The sequence below is a fragment of the Clinocottus analis genome, unplaced genomic scaffold (assembly GCF_023055335.1).
Source record: "Clinocottus analis isolate CAN_PGR_092001 unplaced genomic scaffold, fCliAna1.0.p SCAF_21, whole genome shotgun sequence".
In the NCBI taxonomy this organism is placed as follows: domain Eukaryota; kingdom Metazoa; phylum Chordata; class Actinopteri; order Perciformes; family Cottidae; genus Clinocottus; species Clinocottus analis.
This window is the reverse complement of record NW_027175943.1, coordinates 6,656,112-6,668,959: the sequence shown is the minus strand read 5'-3', so window position 1 is coordinate 6,668,959 and position 12,848 is coordinate 6,656,112. Positions and strand designations below refer to the sequence as shown.

The window sequence follows — 12,848 nt, the reverse complement described above, 5'->3', positions numbered from 1 at the left end:
CATCCATTATTGCTTTGACTGCTCTGCCATAATTTTTCAAAGTTTGCTCCAATTATTTGCGCGAAAAATCTTTTGTATTTCCAGAAGAGAAAGACGATCAATATCATAGGAGCCAGCTTACCATCCCAACATCATGCAATTAAATCAAATTGTGACCAATGTGCAATATTGTTATCTAATAGTGTCTAACTTAACAACGGTTAGATTTTTCTGGCTCATGTACAATAACTGCATTTTTCCTTTTCAGACGTTGCCCTCAAAACGGCAAACTAAGCAAACTAATCACACTGGCGTATACGGGCACGGGGAAACCACAGATTCCAAGAACGTCTGAAAGATGTATTTGCAGTGCAGATCTCAGATAATTTTCTTTCAAAACTGCAACCACCCACAGGCTTCTAAAGCTCCAGCTGGCAAGTAATCCTGAAGAGAACAGATTCTACCCCAGCAGGGGCCATAGGGATGCAGGGGGAGAGAGTAAAAGAAGCTCATTCTGTTGATTAAATTAAGTTGATTTAGCTGCTTGGCTTTCTCCAGGGTGACTTGGAGCTTTAAATGGTAGATCTTTACTGAGATGGTTCATGTTTGGTCCAGATTAAATTTGTTTTAGTACAGTTGAAATCAAAATCAATCAATCAAAATCAAGATCCAGCCTGTGGTTGAAATATTGATTTTGCAATGATTCTTTGAAACGTTGTTATCCAGTGTTTTTATTTTTACCTGCAGTGCATCATATTGCACAAGCGATTGCGCTCTGGGATTTCCATTATTGAGAGTAAACATAACTGTCAAAATCTTTGACAGTCCATGAAGAATGTATTTCCCTGTCAGTGTGTGTGTTTTTATAATACGATATCATCTTGAGTGAGGATGTTGTATACCACCGCACATTTTGGGACAGGTTTCCATATTAAGGCAAGATTAAAAGAAGCATATGAATCAAAAAAAGTAATGAAAATCCTGTCAATACTTACTCATATACTTTCAACTTGTAACACTGGCTGTTCAAAGACAGAAACTCCCAATCTGGTCCATAGTCTATTGCCAGCTTTTTCTGGAGATCACTAAGAAAAACAAAAAGAACATATTAGACCACTAGGACACTTTAAACTGGATTTTTTAAATTATATATTTCAGTTTTTACTTTAACAATTAACAGCAATCAACACTCAAAAATCTGAAGTTACACTAGCGGTAGTTTTAAGTATATAACTTCAGGTACGATAAAAAGACAGGTTTAAAAAATATGCCTGAAAATAAGTTATGTAATGGTTTAAGTGCAAAATCTGGAGCACAAATTCCCCTTTTAATATGAGAGAAACAATTGTTATTGGATGTAGGTCATTTGCTCTAAGTCTCTGACAGGCTGCTCCAATAACTTCCAGATGACTCCTAACTGTGCTGACAATTTAACTTTATCTTCTTTGCTGCTTTTAGTGATTGACTTCTTGAATAGCGCGCTGATGAGGTGGCCCTTTAAAGCCCATTTCTATGCAGCGTCTCCAATTATCTGAGCTGGTGAGGGCTGCTTTTCTCCACTAATCGCAAACAAGAAAACTAAGCCCTATCTCTAACGCCGCACAGGCCCTTATTTCCATATTCATAACCCAGAATTGCTAATGGGGTTAACTAATGTTGGGAGCAGGTGATTGTTTCGCTTGAGGTTGATAAGGTAGGGTGGCATAAGGGAATGATTCGGGGTCAGGAAAGCAATGCAGGTTGCGTAACTGTGTGCATGCGGTTCTCTGTAGGGCAGGGGTCATTACATTCATGCATAGAGTCAATTTTTGTGGAAATTACCCTTTACAGCACGCTGAAGGAATAAAAGGTGTGCACTAATAAGGAAGACAATTAAATTTCATGCTGGTTTCAAAAGGTATAAATGCACCAGCGCTGCATACTCATAAAAGGCATGGGGGATCCTCTCCAACACACATTTATAATGTGAGTAAATGGCCAGCAGCAATGTGGACAAAGGAATAGAGAAACTGAGGTTATGCCAGCCTCTTTTCCCCCCTTTATGCATGTGTTTGTTTAGGGGGGAAAACATTCTTGACCTTTTGGTAACAGCCATCTCTGTGGTTGGCTCTCCTCATCCGCCTACTGTAATGAACAGTTTGCAGGCCTAAGGGCCACAGTAGCTACTTATCAGCTATTGCTGGCTGGCTCAGAGCTCTGAGAAAACATCTGAGAGGGAGAAAAGGCATGTCACAGGCATTCTCACCCAATTTTGCTCGATGGAAATACACGGGCGTAGCTAATTTGTTATGACAGGAGTTCTTTTTTTTTCCTTTCTTTTTTTTTTACAATCATGAAAAAAAAAAATGATTACAGCGTTTGCCACACTAATTTGTGCCATGTCTGTCTTTAAAATGCCACGAAGAAATGTGGACAATTTATACCCAGGAAGACACTCCTCTTCTCAGAATAGGTTTAAATAGGCCTACCCACCAGAGCACAGTAAGCAACCAATAGCGTTTGTTTTTCTTCATTAAAGTTAGCCTTAGGTAATACAGTATAAATTCATTACTGTGCAGCTTTCCTTACTGCTAAAGCACAAACGGATGGAGTCTATTTTGAGGTTACAAACCTAGCGATGTGAGAAGCAAATGCATCGTCCACACAAAGTGCAAAATGTTGATTAAGCCACATATATGTGGCACTGGAAGCTAACCTCTACTTCTTTTCCCATGGCATTTCCCCTTACCTTATTTCCATGTTGACTGTCTCATAGGCCTCTTCTACTTTCTTCAGATTGGTAGCCTCCCACTCTGCAGCTAGACAAAACAAAAGGTCGCACAAATTAACACTGTGGAGTTGTTGCATCTCAACAGCTGCCAAACAGTGGGCACTAAAAATAGGCTGTTAAAGCCAGGACTGGGCAAGGAGCAAGGTTGCATATAAACAGGAGGAAAAAAAATGCTATTTCCAGGTGTGGTAACCGCTGAAAGGCCCGCAGGCTTATTAGCCTCTTCACACCAACAACTGTGTTTACCAAGAAAGAAATGAAAAGAAGAGTGAGTGTGAAAACAGCAAAGGTTGCCACAGCGATGATATGTTTATCTCTCTTTGTCACACAAGGTAAAACATAAATTAAACATAATAACTCCAACTTAGTCTATATGCACAACCAATGTTTGCTTTCTTTTTCTTGTCACTTGATGCATTTACACTATTCACTTTCCTTTTAGCTCATTTAGCTGATCCCTGAGGGACACGTTTGGCTCTTTGTGTCAAACGTGTCCCTTTAGCTAGTTGTTAACTTTGCCTCTCTGTCAGTTAGTCCTGGCCAGGTAAATAAAGTGTGTCGTTTCAGTTTTTCAGAGCTTTTTAACTGAGCCTCCTGACGCTGCAGGAAATGTGGTTGGAAATAGTTTTTTAGGCCATGAAACCAAACAATGAGATGAAAGACACTTAACACTCTGCAAAGCTGAGAGGAACTGCAGAGCCGAGAGATAATTCTCTGTGGATTTGTAACTACAAGCAACTCCTTTCATAGTATTGTCGCCGTTTAATCAAATGGGATTAATAGAAATGCTATAGTGAAGCTTTAAATCCTTTATCGGCGAAAAGGCAAAACATTGGCTGGTGCCATCCTCTTCAATGTGATGGTTTGCCCCCTTACTATTTCATATCATCGTAAACTACTTTTGAACCGATATGGGAAGTGTGCACAACAACATTTCTTCATATAACATCAGATTATGTCACAGATTGTCTGTTATTGATCCCTCTTCAAGAGAGGTTGACACAATAGTAAACGCAGTCACGTCCCAGGTGACCCGTGCGGACCTCATTGCAGAATCGCACCTGAACAAAGAGGCTGACAACCTAAGGAGGGAATTAATGACACAAAATAGAAGTGACGACTCCAGTTTATTGTCTCATGGAACTGGGGATTTTACTGGGGTTTCTAGAAGTGTTCAGTTCTCCAAACTCTCACTGGGGCCTGGTGCCGTGGCAGTAGGATCGTGTGGGAAGCTTTTCCAACCCTGGTCTGAATACCAATTAGCATATTCCTTGCATGTGGTCTCAGTAGGTTGACAAGATCCACCCCCCCACCCACAACCAATTCCCCCAGCACTTATGTCTTGCCGACAACTGTACAGATGTGGTGTGTCCAAGAGGAAAGCTGGGATTTGCCATGCTGTAATTGGCTATTCTTATAGCACCAAGCTCTGTCCCTAACACACCCCAGATTCCTTAAACTCGCTATGAAAACCTCAGTCATAGACAAAATAATGTTCTCTCTTGCATACTCAGATTCCCTATCTTGCCCTATTTCTCTCTCCGTCTCTCACGCAGACACACACACACGGGCTGACACACACAAACACACCAATCATAAGGCTCAGCAATGACAAAAGGAGACGCAGAATCCCAAGTGGGTGACATTTGACCCCTTGCAGTAACCGAGAGAGAGAGAGAGAGAGAGAGAGAGAGAGAGAGAGAGAGAGAGAGAGAGAGAGAGAGAGAGAGAGAGAGCCCAGCAACGGTAAAGGGGGCGCAGAGGACTGAGAAAGCAGCCAGGCGTACAGAAGTAGCCCGAGCAGGGAACACAGGGCGAGTAAAGCCTCTGGAAAGGCCTCTGCACCAGTGATGCCGACATAACCCGCGGCCCGTGTACAATATACCAAAAAGACCCTGTGCTCATGGTCTAATGAGTGCAGCGATGAGAGTATTGGTCATACGGTCAATGGATGGCGTGCCATTACAATCAGAGCAAGCATAAATTAGCTGCTTAAGCCTGTTTTTGTATGAACTCGTGCTACGTCTTTCAAACCTAATCAACATAATGACTCACTTCAACAATCAGTTCCTAAGAAATATTTATTGTGGTGCATAAAAATAAGTGCCTTTCATTCAACTAAAAAGTCTCTCTCAGTAATTAGAGGATACTCATATAGAAAACGTAAGATAAATCATTTAAGGTTAAGCAAAATTGACCAGTGGATGACATTGTCCACGTCCACTAGTATACTGTACTTCACTTTAAGCACAAAACGCTATCAAGAGGGTTTTTGAATCACAGAGGGCGTGCACAGAAATAGAAGACGAGGAATACGCTGTATAGTATATGCCATCTTCTGTCGGAAATCTCCTGTGCATACATACCTTCAGCCGGAAACCGGAGATGCTCTGTTTACACGCGCAACAAATCAATAAGCGAGGCCACTTTTCTGCAACTCCAAGGAAAGAAGCCCGTGAGTCTTTGCAATGTGCGGCGCGGTGATGCCTAACGGAACAAGAGCAATGCAGTGAGGCCGCTCCTGAACCGCTCACCAGCAACAGAAACCTTCAGCGAGATTACGTCGACTATCTGGCACATGTAGGAGTTTGCTTTGTGTTCTGTAAAACCTGCTCTTTAAAATAAAGTCTGGCAGTGTGCTCAAGCTTCCATGCTGGATCTTATTCACTTTCCTTCACAACCACTTTTAATCACCCCCATACATCAACCGCTTTTTCACTTTTCATTGAGACGTGGTGAACGTTCTCCTCTCCAATATTTTCAGCATGAGCTCCTCAGAGTCTCTCTGTCACCCTTCCTCTCTCTAGCTCCATTTTCTCCGTTCCCTCAGTTTCTCTCCTCAATTGGCGAAATTGTTCCGACTGCAGAGCGGAGAGGGATAAAATATAGGTTAAGAATTCCTGTAATGAAATGTTTATGGCAGGTGGCAAGTAACAACAAACAAGAGCCTTTCAGATACTGTCAACAGGGCTGGCTATTGCATTAATAGACACCTGCAAGCACAAACACGACAGCCCAGAGGTGCTAATTACCACTTCTTCTTTTTTCCAAAGAAAGAAAAGAGAAATTTCAGCTCTTACTTGCCAGAAAAAAAGGATACATGTTGGCATTTTAATCTTAAATAGAACATGTTTAAAAACAACAACAAAATAGTAATCAAACAAGCATTCAATTGAAATACGGCGTTACACTTCAGTTTCCTTATGTTTCTCACTTTATCCTACCAAATCTCACAAATGATTCAGAAACTGTAGCACAGGCTTCTGGGAGTTAGGAAGAGGTCGATCTCGCCCCCCTGCATAATATTTGTGTTGGAGTGTCTGATTGTATTAGGGTTGAGTGAATAACAGTAGCTGGCAGAAATAGCATCATGTTTTGAACTATCAGTGCAATTCATAGCCTTGTGACTGACTCAGTTTGTATTCAGTCTCCCACACGCTCCTGTAACACCGTTTTTTTATCCACAGCAGTTGAAGGACAAGTGCAGCATCACAGCTGGGATGCACTAAAATTCAGAATGGGTCCGTTCACTCCACAACCAACGTGTTGAGAAATCACCAAGAAACATTCAAGTGTCAAGAAGAAATGTCAAACATCTTCACAAATGTGCAGATTTGCTACTTTTCTCTATTGTATACCATCATAAATTGAATATATAAGAGTTAGAAAGGAGTTTGATACCACCTGTTAAACATGTGGTACACAAAGAGCAGCTGGTTAGCGTACCTTAGCCTAAGGAGTCCAAACTGGGAAACAGCTAGCCTGGTTCGGTCTCAAAGCAATGAACCGACCAGCACATCTGGTATTTTACATTTGTTTACTCTGTACAATATCATGGTGTAAAAATAACACTTTGTGGTTTTACAAGGTGTCGTGTGCCAAACAATCCCTCGACTGGGAGAAGAGACTTTCTAGACTCTTGTCGTCGTCATTAAGTCTCCAGGGAACCAGCAGAGTCAGAGGTGTTCATATGTGATTACGACGGCATACAATTTATGTAACAGCGGTAAAAATGCGGCAGAGCCAATTGCTCGTATTATCATCGTGACGCGTAATCACTATTTAACATTTTAACAGAGAACGGGGGCCCAATGAACAGAATAAACAGTCTGCGTGGAGCGAGTTCACTCTGCAACAACTGGGTGCTGTTTATGAATATGTATGATGTAACAAACGCCTAGAAGCTGACCTACTTCTGTGTCTCCTCTGCTCATGACTTGGTCCCCTTCCGGGGTAACTCTGTCATCTTGCAACATACTGTAATAGCAGGAAGGATGTGACTCTCATGTACAAATCAACATGCTCCCTTTTGATGGTTTTGCAAGTGATGATTACCGTCTGCTGAGGAAACATGCTCGGCGTAAAGGTTGTGCAGCTGTAGGAACAGAAGATGTGCCAGCGGCAGGTTGTTCATTCTGCGCATGTGAGTTTTGACAAGTTTAGCAGTTTTTCTTTTGACTAAATGTAGATGTTAAGATGTAAAACATTGATTTGTAAGGGTTCTGAGGGAGTCTTGTTTAAAAATAAACAACAAATGATTGAACGTGTACTCGAGTCGTGTGACATGAATGCAAGGAGATGCAGGAAATGGAGAAAATGTGTGATGGACAAGTACGCGCATACAAAAGAGAGCTCTCGACATAACTGGGGCTGCACACTGGAGAGTACTCGTCTGCACCATCTCATAAAATATCTTTATCTGGGATCATCTTGGTATGGTGCCAAACACTGTTAGCTTCAGGAGCTGGGAAAGAAAAAATCTATTTCAGACAACATGAGACACAGAAATCTGGCAGCCGCTCAAATCAGACTTCCACCATTTGATAAGTGAAAATGGGCTAATTTGGTGTATCCCTCGAATGGTTGCAATCCAATACATTCCTCCTGTGGCTATCGAAACACACTACAAGGGTGAGAGAAGGTGAAAGGCAAATCCTTTCAACCTCTTGCCAACGAGATTCTTTTATACTAGTAGCTCGCTCATTCTATAGCAAAAGGAAACTAAGTACATTTCCCAAAGCTGCTCCTCCCTTGACTCTTCCTCTGCTCCTTCTGTTGAACTACCACTCAAGGTGAGGACAATTATGTTTTAAGGACGCGTCGCCCTCGACCGGAGTCAGAGGTCTCCACAAGCACCGTATTAACGTCAAGTCCCTCCCTGCTTAACATTTCACGTCTAATTTGGAAAGTGCTGAACGGCGCCTTTAAATACCACCGGCCCTTGCCAAGGTTTGCAACCCTCTGGAGCACCAACCCCGGCGCTCTCGCGCGCGCTGATGCTCGGCGGTCCCACACCACATGCCAATTCATTTGTTGAGTGCCGAAATGTGTCGTCTCAGAAAAGCTCCCTCGTCACCCCAATGTGAACTGAGGGACATGTTGAAGCGTTTGCATGTGGGAGACAGAGGTGTAGGAATGCAATTTGTGTTAAGAGCTGTTACGCCAGCAGCAGAGGCCTGATAATAGAAAGCATAATACCAGAATAATAGTAATGATTAAGAAGAAAAGGAGGTAATTATGATCAAACTGCCTAGTCTTATACTTCATTTCTGGTCTCCAGATATTCATGACTCTTACATGATCTATTTATTTCTTGTAAGTTTACTATTCTTAGACTAGCCCTTGTATCTTTAGATGCAACCTCACTAAATTAGAACAAAGTGAACATACTTCACACAACTCATAAATGCAGAGTTATGTTGTTTAAACTTAAAGCAGCAACATCGAGACAAGTAGCATGACAAAAATAAACTGTAAGCTAAGCCTGTCTCGTGGTAAACACAATTACCTCTTTCCCACAGTTGGATTCATATAACTTTGATCTTATCTTGTGCTTACACATCATATACAAAGTGGGTAAGCAACACCAACAACTTCAGTAATGATGTAATAACATATTAAGCTCAACCCCTGCTTCCTGGTATTCTTTGGAAAATACTCATTTTCTGTGCAAACAGAGGTGTCACATGGTTAGATGGTTATAACGCAAGTTAAGCCATGAATTAAAGAAGTACGTAAACTGCAGTTAAATCCAGAAAAAGCAGTGGCATCCGAGTGTGGCATTGCACTCCACACCTGCTCAGAGCAGACAAGCAGCAGAGGGTGCAAAATGTGGTCAAAGCAAATTGCAGGGCGCCACTAGATCGCCAGTGACACCTCGCCTCATGCAGCGCGCAGTGAGTCACCAAACTATGGGACGGGGAAAATCCTCACTGCACCTCACGTGTGCCTGCACAAACAAACTAGAGCAATGACACACTTTCTTCCTGATACACATTTAACCGGCAGGATATGAGATGGGGATGGAGCATTCAGAAAAACAGATCCAGAGTGGCAGTTGGCTGCTTATAATCTGCGTCGGACATTGGATCTGCTTGCAGTTAGTGGTTACCGGGCAGCACAGACCGCATCGGGGCTCAAACCAGCAGCGTTAGCACTGCGGACGGCATGCGCTCCGCTGGAAACCGATGAGGTAGCACAAAGGACAGAGCAGACAAAAGCTAATGCAGTCAGCTGTAGCTCAGCAAGGACCAACTGAAATGGACCAGTGATGATAGCACCACGGACAGCACCAGTTTGCCCCGTCTAAGTCAGCACCGCGGAGAGGGCTTGCTGAGCAGGCGTCTAGGAAAATTGACCGCACAGAAAAAGGCCGAGCCAGGAACTCACTGAGCTGCAACAATGCCAGAAAAGAGATCCAGATTCAAGATAGTTGTTTTATTCCTTTAGTCAGTCTGTTTTGACACTACATCTTGCCTGAACATTGTGCCTGGATCATAACAGGTGGTAAGTAAAATAGTTTCTTTAGCACAGCAGTTCTGGATGCACTGTGAGAACAAAGTCGAACAGAAGAACTCCATCCTGTCTGGGTTTTTTTTTACAGGAAATGATTTATTTCGACACCCCTTCACTCTCAGCAAAGCTATGCTCATGCTTAAGCCATGACTTTTTTAGGACATGTGAGACAAATTACACACGTAACACACACACAGTCAGATAACCACAAAATGTATGAGCCTGAGAGTTAGCGTGTGGAACAACAGAGTGTAAGAGGGAAGTGTGCGTGTGTGTCAGCAGTTGTTGGATTAAACTGAACGTCATTGACTGGCTAATTTAGGCAGCGCCGCTATCAGCACAGCGAGGGCACTGCTGAGCAGCGCCAACCGACTTCAGCGCACCCTGGAGGAGAAGGTCGGTGGAGACGTGCCCGGTGACCTCTGGTCTTCCCGGGAGCAACACGCTTTTCATGTGTGCGTGTCTGTGTGTGTGTGTAGTACTGACATAAATCTCCACACTGCATCAGTCTAATAGGGGGAAAAGAGGGAGGAAGAACGACAAGTGTGAGTCAAGTCGTCACGCTACAGCTGCCGATACACTCCGGGATAGCTCACACTCTCGGCCCTGGAGCGTAGCCCTTTATAGCAGCGAGCTCGGTTTCGGAGACACACTTACAAACACACACACTCACACATAATGAGAGCATCATGGCACTGCACCTGTTAAGCAGCAGACTGATGTCTCCATACAGCTGAAGCAGAAGTGAGTGATCCTCTTGCTGCTTCATATTGCGTTACAGATCAAGTAGACCATGATGTAAAACTGTGGGCCACAGATTACAGATTTATGGTCCTTACTGTAAAAATATCAAATTGAAGGTTGGTAAAAGCATGTAGATTTATATTATTACTTACTTTTATTCAATATCATTTCTACTGCAGATGTGCCAGCACAGTCCTTCAACTTAACAAGCGCTTCAACTATCTGTATTCCTCAAAGGAGTCTTTTCATTTTTTTTCGCACCACATTTCAAAACAGACCCATCTGCCTCATTTACTTTTACAACCATGCCCAATCCCTACTGGGACAAAAGCGTTACCTCCCTCTCTCCTGGCAGTGTCACAATTATGATCAAAAGCTGCCTGTATGTGCTCGCATCTGTGTGTTAGTGTGTGTCAGGGACAAGTGTGGACAAAACAAATGGTGAAGCCAACACCAAACCCTCTTGTGTCAGTTATTTATTTATTTATTTTCTGGCGCTCCAGATGCTGTCACTGACTGAATACACAGCTTAAGACTTTGCTAAGGGCACTGCTTTGTGAAGGCGCGCCGGCCCTTTAAATAATACGAGAGCTACAAGACGAGGGATGGGGCTCTGGCTACCAACACTGATACATCAGCCGTAGCCTGATGGCAATTATTTAGACGTCCACTTACTAATTATAATAGAGGATGACAGGTGCCCAAAACAATTTGAGTGCAAACTGCCTGTGAGCTTCTGCGTGTGGTTCTCTTGGCTTATCGTTGGAGATAAAGATAGCTGAGCCAATGTCTCGTCAAACAAACATTTATTTTACTTCTCAGCTGGGCTCGGCTGCACTTTATTGTCTCTGAAGAGTGTGTTACTGAAATCCTGTGTGTTGGTTGCTTCACCAGTTACCTGTTTTGTCTGTAATAATCCTGTGGGGTAAGAAGGAGAGGAGAGGCGGGTAAAAAATGTCTTATCAGGATTTTATTTGAAAGAATTGTATGTAATCATTGATCTGGGGTCCTTATAAAGTGATGTCAGGATGCATCATGGTCTTACAGCAGACCAAAAGGGCTTATAGTCTCCTAACTTGCAATGAGCAAATGTAGAAAGTAGCTTAAGGAGGACAAAATAGAAGAAAATAAATTAAAACAAATCTAAAATACATTAATTAATGTTAATGTAAGCTTTGAGCATTTCTGCAGGCTTTTTTTCCTCCCTCTTTTCCTTTTCTTTTAAGGATGGGTCCTGATCAAATCCATCTGCTCACAAACGCCGTACGATTGCTACACAGCAAGCACCATTTAACGCGCATAAAAGAAACACGCACACAAACAGAACTATCAACTCCAGAGGCTGAGAGGAGACAGTGAGCCCTCCCATGGGACTGAGGAGAGCGAGGGCGGAGCCAGTAGGTGGTAGAGGGTATATCCAATCACTGAAATCAAGGCAGTTGACTGGTGAATAATGAATACAAATTGAATGCTCCTTGCTGGCGTCTGAGCGTGGCTGCAGTGAGTGGGAGAGCGAGCTGATGCACAGCTGTTGACGTGCTGGGGGGATTGTGGGGTGTGTTTAAACACATTTAAGATAGGACTGCTTTACTGGCTGTCTGTCATTTTTTCCCGTGCTTCTCTCTTTTATTGCTTTACTTTGTGCGTTTGTGTGTCTGAGTGTGCGCTTCTCCGTGTCTGCGAACGAGGCCTATTGACATCCTCTACTGTGACCCTCCGACTCCTGACAACTCCAATCAGTAGGATGAGGAGGCGGCAAAGGGGGAGGGTGTGAGTCCACAGCGAACAGTTATGATGCGTGCTTGTGTCTATGAGAGGACGCGTCTGTGTGTGTGTGTGGGAGTAAGAGACAGAGATCTGCACGCACATTGTAGATATCAAAAAAACAAAAGTTCACGAGGAGGCAAGAAGGCTTTCTTTTCACATGATGAATTGATATGTATCTACGCAGTCTAATGTAAATGAAGGAATGTTCTTGCAGCTAGTGGCAGGTCTAATTGTATCGAAGGTGTCATACAGTGGCTGCATTATCATAAGGCATTTTTAAATGAAAACACAGAAGCAGTATAAGGAGTATTTGATCATAAAAGTAAAATATATGAAGGAAAATACTGTGTTTAATGCCTCCACCTGAAAGAGAAAAATATGGAGGTTGTATTTTCAATAAATAGTCACTGGCTCTGAGTGCAATATCACACATCTCATCTCCTATTAAGCTAGCAATTATCTATTAGCACCATTGCCTGCACAAGGGTTTGTGAGAATCACATGCCAAACAGTGTGACCTGCCATTTTCTATCAACAAGGTCCAGATTTAGATTCCACATTAGTCCCTACATGATGCCAGGCGCCTGTGTGTATGAAAGGAGGGAAAACCGTTGCACTTTGCTTAACACAAACACAATCCCAGATGGTTTTCTTCTCCGCTCAAGAGGAGAGCAAACCCGACACCAATCACGCACACGTATGTGTGACTTTTAACACACACCCCAAAAGGAAGGGAGAAGAAAAGAAAAAAAACGTACACTGTCATCCTCCTTCATCCACTTGTAGAAATGTG

At 42.9% G+C, this 12,848-nt stretch overlaps 1 protein-coding gene across 2 annotated transcripts in view; it reads right to left on the bottom strand.

Annotated features, from left to right (window-relative positions):
* The window catches only part of LOC137792634 (glucosidase 2 subunit beta-like), a 104,411-nt gene that overhangs the window by 32,275 nt on the left and 59,288 nt on the right, over positions 1–12,848 (bottom strand). For both annotated transcript variants that reach the window (XM_068588375.1, XM_068588376.1), the window contains exons 11-12: positions 2,708–2,777; positions 975–1,064 (exon numbers count right to left, since the gene is read on the bottom strand). In XM_068588375.1, coding sequence (XP_068444476.1) covers positions 975–1,064; positions 2,708–2,777 — 160 coding nt within the window. The remainder of the gene's footprint in view (positions 1–974; positions 1,065–2,707; positions 2,778–12,848) is intronic.